At 56.4% G+C, this 6189-nt stretch overlaps 1 protein-coding gene across 1 annotated transcript; it reads right to left on the reverse strand.

Annotated features, from left to right (window-relative positions):
• Positions 1–5610: 5610 nt before the first annotated feature.
• Positions 5611–5940, reverse strand: LOC121859637 (DNA-directed RNA polymerase subunit beta''-like). Its single transcript, XM_042356571.1, has 2 exons — positions 5803–5940; positions 5611–5772 (listed from the first exon to the last, which is right to left on the reverse strand). The coding sequence occupies exons 1-2, from the start codon at positions 5938–5940 to the stop codon at positions 5611–5613; spliced, it is 300 nt and encodes a 99-aa protein (XP_042212505.1).
• Positions 5941–6189: the final 249 nt, after the last annotated feature.

Below are 6189 nucleotides of genomic sequence, written 5' to 3' on the forward strand. Positions count from 1 at the left end.
CCCTCTCCCACCCCACCTCCTCTCCCTCCTCCTCTCCCCACACCCTTCTCTCCACCCCACCTCCTCCCCACCTCCCTCCTCTCCCCCCTCCTCTCACACCTCCTCTCCCACCCCTACCTCCTCTCCCACCCCACCTCCCTCCCCACTCCCCCTCCCTCTCACTCCCCTCCCTCTCCCACACCCACCTCCCCTCTCCCACCCCACCTCCCCTCTCACCCCCACCTCCTCTCACACCCACCTCCTCTCACCCCTCTCTCTCAACCCCTCCTCCTCTCCCCACCCACCCCCTCTCCTGCCCTCTCACACCCCACCTCCTCTCCACACCCCACCTCCTCTCACACACCCATCTCCTCTCCCCACACACCCCACACCTCCTCTCACCCACCACCTCTCACACCCCACCTCCTCTCCACACCCACCTCCTCTCCCACCCACCTCCTCCACCACCTCCTCTCACTCCCACCTCCTCTCCCACCCACCTCCTCTCACTCCCCTCCTCTCCACACACCTCCTCTCCCACCCACCCCTCCTCCCCTCCCCACCTCCCTCTCATCCACCTCCTCTACACCCCTCCTCTCAAGCCCCCTCCTCTCCCACCACCTCCCTCTCCCACCCCACCTCTCACACTACCTCCTCCCCCACACCTCCTCTCCCCACCCACCTCCTCTCCACACCCACCTCCTCCACCCTCCTCCCTCCCTCCTCTCACCCCCACACCTCCTCTCCACACCCACCTCCTCTCCCACCCTCCTCACACCTCTCCTCTCCCCCTACCTCCTCTCCACCCCCCCTCCCTCTCCCCACCCCTCCCTCTCACCCCACCTCCTCTCACCCCCTGCCCCATCTCCAACACCCCACCTCCTCTCACCCCATCCTCTCCCACACCCCACCTCCTCTCACTCCTCCTCTCACCCACCTCCTCTCCACCCCCCCTCCTTCCACCCCCCCTCCTCCTCACCCCACCTCCCTCACACCCCCCTCCTCTCCCTCCCCACCTCCTCTGCACCCCACCTCCTCTCAACCCCTCCCCTCTCCCCCACCTCCTCCACCACCCCTCTCCCCCCAACCCCTCCCCACCCACCTCCTCTCCACCCCACCTCACCCCACACCCACCTCCTCTCCCACACCCACCTCCTCCTTTTCCCACCTCCTCTCACCCCACCTCCTCTCCCCCCTCCTCTCCACCACCTCCTCTCCCCACACCCTCCTCTCACACCCCACCTCCTCCCCCCACCTCCTCCACACCCCTCCTCTCCACACCCCTCCTCCTCTCACCTCCTCCACTCCTCCCACACCCCACCCCCCCTCACCCTCCTCCCCTACCTCCTCTCACACCCCTCCTCCCACCTCTCTCTCACACTCCTCCCTCCCCACCCCACCTCCTCTCCCCACCCCCCTCCTCCCCACACTCACCTCCTCTCCCCACCCCCACCTCCCTTTCTTCTCACCCCACCTCCTCTCCCACCCACCTCCTCTCCACCCACCTCCTCTCACACCCCTACCTCCTCTCCCCTCACCTCCCTCTCCACCCACCTCCTCCACATCACCTCCTCTCACACCTCCTCTCACACCCCCCTCCTCCCCACACCTCCTCTCACACCCACCTCCTCTCCCCTCCTCTCTCCACCCCCCCTCCTCTCCATCCCTCCTCTCCCACACCAACCTCCTCTCCCCCCACCTCTCCCCCCACGCCTCTCACTCTCCTCCACCCCCTCCTCTCCACCCCTCCCCTCTCCCTACCCCTCCTCCCACACACCTCCTTCTCTCACTCCCACCTCCCCTCCCCCCTCCTCCTCTCACACACCCCCTCTCCCTCCTCTCACACCTCCTCCTCACACCACCTCCTCTCCACCTCCTCTCCACACTCCCCCTCCTCTCCCCCTCCCTCTCTCTTCCCCCACCTCCTCTCCCACCTCCCTCCTCTCCCCACCCCACCTCCTCTCCACACCCTACCTCTCCACACCTCACCTCCTCACCCCCTCTGGCCTCCTCCTCCCTCTCACACCCCCCCCCTCTCCACCCACCTCCTCTCCCACACCCCACCCCTCCTCTCACCCACCTCCTCTCCCACCCCCCCTCCTCTCCTCCCACCTCCTCCACCCCTCCTCCTCACCCCACCTCCTCTCACACCCACCTCCTCTCCCACCCCCCCTCTCCACCCCCCTCCTCCACCCCCTCCTCTCCACCCCCTCCTCCACCTCCTCTCCCCACCCCCCTCCTCTCACCCCCTCTCTCTCTCTCTCCCTCTCCCACCCCCTCCTCTTCCCCCTCCTCTCACCCCCCTCCTCCTCCCACCCCCTCCTCTCACACCCACCTCCTCTCCCCCACCCCTCTCTCCACCCCCTCCTCCACCCTCTTCTCCACACCCCACCTCCTTCCTCCCACCCACCTTCTCACACCCATCTTCTTTCAAACCCCCCCTCCTCTCACACCCACACTCTCTCACATCCTCCTCTCACACCCCACCTCTTCTCCCACCTCCTCCTCTCCCCCTCCTCTCCACACCCCACCTCTTTTCTTCCCACCTCTTCTCCACACCCCACACCTCTTCTCCCACCCCTTCTTCCTACCTCCTCTCCCCCACCTCCTCCTCCCATCCACCTCCTCTCACCCCCTTCTCCCACCCACCTCCTCTACACCCCACCTCCTCTCACACCTCCTCCTCTCACCTCACCCTCCACTCCCACCTCCTCCTCACCCACCTCCTCTCACACCCCCCTCTTCTCCACACCTCTCTCCCCCTCCTCTCCCACACCACCTCCTCTCACACCCACCTCCTCTCACATCCCACTCCTCTCCCACCTCCTCTCACCCCCTCTCTCCACCCCCCTCCTTCACTCCTCTCCCCCACACACCACCTCTCTTCTCCACCCTTCCTCTCACCCCTCCCCCCCCTCTCTCACACACCACCTCTTCTCCCACCCACCTCCTCTCACACCCACCTCTTCTCACCCACCTCCTCTCACACCTCCTCCCCCTCCTCTCTCCACCCCACCCCCCTCTTCTCACACCCACCTCCCTCCTTCCCTCCTCTCCACACCACCTCTTCTCCACACCCACCTCTTCTCACCCCACCTCCTCTCACACCCCCTTTCTCACACCCATCTCCTCTCACACCCCACCTCCTCTCATCCACCTCTTCTCACACCCACCTCTTCTCACACCCACCTCTTCTCACACCCACCTCTTCTCTCATACTCTCCTCCTCTCACTCCTTGTTACAACGACACAAACATATGAACGCTGAAAATTTCTTCCTAATTTTCAATAAAGCACTGTCATTGGTCCAGCCACCATGATCTCCGATGACGTAATTTTCATGAATTCAGATGATTGGATAATTAATGACGCTACACAAACACATGCCACGTTCACTTCGATTAATTCAGAAACACGTTCAACCAATCAATTAGAATTAATGACAAAGGTAATTATAAAACAGATGATTTAGGTAATGTATTTATGCACAAGCACGCGTAACATTCACTGTGTATAGTGTTAAGAGAGTGTAGCTGGCCGCGGAGGTGAACATAAAACACTGTGTGTGTGTGTGTGTGTCGTGACTGTTTTCTGCCGCTGTTGTAAGATGAATTAATTATATGTTTTGTTATATTATGGCTCAGTTTATATATTAATGAATTAATTAATTTATTTATTTATTTATTTATATATTTATTTATACTTACATATTTATTGCATTTAATTATAAGTTTTAGAATAAAGATATCTATGAACGAAAAGATGAGTGGAAAGGGAAAACCTTCATTAGTCTAAAACAATGTACTACAGGCTGAAACATATCAAAGGGGTTGGCAGCATTGGGTTAGCCTAGTGTCACTGTCACTACCCTGAGCCAACATCTTCACTATTGTCAGGAGAACGTGTGATGGTGGTACTGGGTCGATCCCTCAAAGAACTTATACTCTGTACCTGGTGTTGTGTGGTAGAGAACTTTGTGCACTGTGTTGGTTCCCTCCATAGTTGACCTCTGTGATCATGTTGACTCTTGCACCGCCACACACAAACCATACCATCCAAGTACCACCTCTCACCCTACTACACCCCTCCAAGTACCACCTCTCACCCCTACCTACACCCCTCCAAGTACCACCTCTCACCCCTACCACACTCTTCCAGTACCACCTCTCCCACTCCACTACACCCTCCAGTACCACCTCTCACCCTCACCCACACCTCCCGTACCACCTCTCACCCCTACCTACACCCCTCCAGTACCACCTCTCACCCCTACCCACACCCCTCCAAGTACCACCTCTCCTCCCTACCTACACCCCTCCATTTCCACCTCTCACCCCTCACCTACACCCCTCCAAGTACCACCTCTCACCCCTACCCACACCCTCCAAGTACCACCTCTCACCCCTACCCACACCCTCCAGTACCACCTCTCACACTACTACCTCCATCCTCCCCTCACCCCTACCTACACCCCTCCAGTACCACCTCTCACCCCTACCTACACCCTCCAAGTACCTCTCACCTCACCTCAGTACCACCTCTCACCCACCCCTCCAAGCCCTCACACCACCTCCAGCTACCTCTCACCCCTACCTACACCTCCAAGTACCACCTCTCACCCCTACCCACACCCCTCCAAGTACCACCTCTCCTCCTACCTACACCCCTCCAGTACCTCTCCCCCTACCTACACCCCTCCAGGCCTCTCCTCCCCTCTACCTCCTCCAGTGCCACCTCTCACCCTCCTACACCCCTCCAAGTACCACCTCTCACCCCTACACCCTCCCACCTCTACCCCTTCACCCCACCTCCAGTACCACCTCCTCCTCCCCTACTACACCCCTCCCACCACCCCTCCAAGTACCTACCTCTCACCCCACCTACACCTCAAGTACCACCTCTCACCCTACACCCCTCCAAGTACCTCTCCACCCCTACCCACACCCTCCATCTCACACCCACACCCTCAGTGCCACCTCTCCTCCCTACCTACACCCTCCAAGTACCACCTCTCACTCCTCCTACACCCTCAAGTACCACCTCTCACTACACCCTCCATGCCTCCTCACCCCTACCCCAAGTACCCTCTACTACCCTATAAAAGTTATTCTAAAAAACTTCAGTATTTTAGGGCTTATTCGGCCATTATTCTCCTTTCTAAAAGCATAATTTGTCTTGTAGATGAACCAATGTCTAACAGATAAATGTTATATCTTGGCCTGTGCACCATAACACTCACTACACCACTTACAGTATTATCTTGGTCTCTGCACCATAATACTCACTAAACCACTTACGGTATTATCTTGGCTCACCTCACTACCCTCTGCACCACACTCACTACACCACTTTCAGTATTATCTTGGCCTCTGCACAATAACACTCACTTCACCCTTTATATTATCTTCACCATAACACTCACTACACCACTTATAGTATTATCTTGGCCTCTGCACCATAACACTCACTACACCACTTATAGTATTATCTTGGCCTCTGCACCATAACACTCACTACACCACTTTCAGTATTATCTTGGCCTCTGCACCATAACACTCACTACACCACTTACAGTATTATCAAAGTCAATATTCATAATAATTATTTTTTCCTTGAAATTCGTTCTTACAACTAATATACATTGTCCTCGATAACTGTGTAGTTGTCCTCGATAACTGTGTAGTTGTCCTCGATAACTGTGTAGTTGTCCTCGATAATTGTGTAGTTGTCCTCGATAATTGTGTAGTTGTCCTCGACAACTGTGTAGTTGTCTTCGATAACTGTGTAGTTGTCCTCGAAGACAGTTTAGTTATCCTCGTAGACTGTGTAGTTGTCCTCTATGACTGTGATTGTCCTCGATGACTGTGTAGTTGTCCTCAATGACTGTGACTTGTCCTCGATAACTGTGTAGTTGTTCTCGATAACTGTGTAGTTTTCGTCGATGACTGTGTATTTTCTCATGACTGTGTAGTTGTCCTCGATGACTGTGTAGTTTTCCTCAATGACTGAGTAGTTGTCCTCGATGATTGTAGCTGTTCTCGATGACTGTCTAGTTGTCCTCGATGACTGAGTAGTTGTCCTCGATGACTGTAGCTGTTTTCGATGACTGTGTTGTCCTCGATGAGAGTTTAGGTTTTCTCGTAGACTGTGCAGTTGTCCTCGATGACTGTGTAGTTGTCCTCGATGAGAGTTTAGGTTTTCTCGTAGACT

Source organism: Homarus americanus, unplaced genomic scaffold (assembly GCF_018991925.1).
Source record: "Homarus americanus isolate GMGI-L3 unplaced genomic scaffold, GMGI_Hamer_2.0 scaffold7626, whole genome shotgun sequence".
Taxonomy (NCBI): Eukaryota; Metazoa; Arthropoda; class Malacostraca; order Decapoda; family Nephropidae; genus Homarus; species Homarus americanus.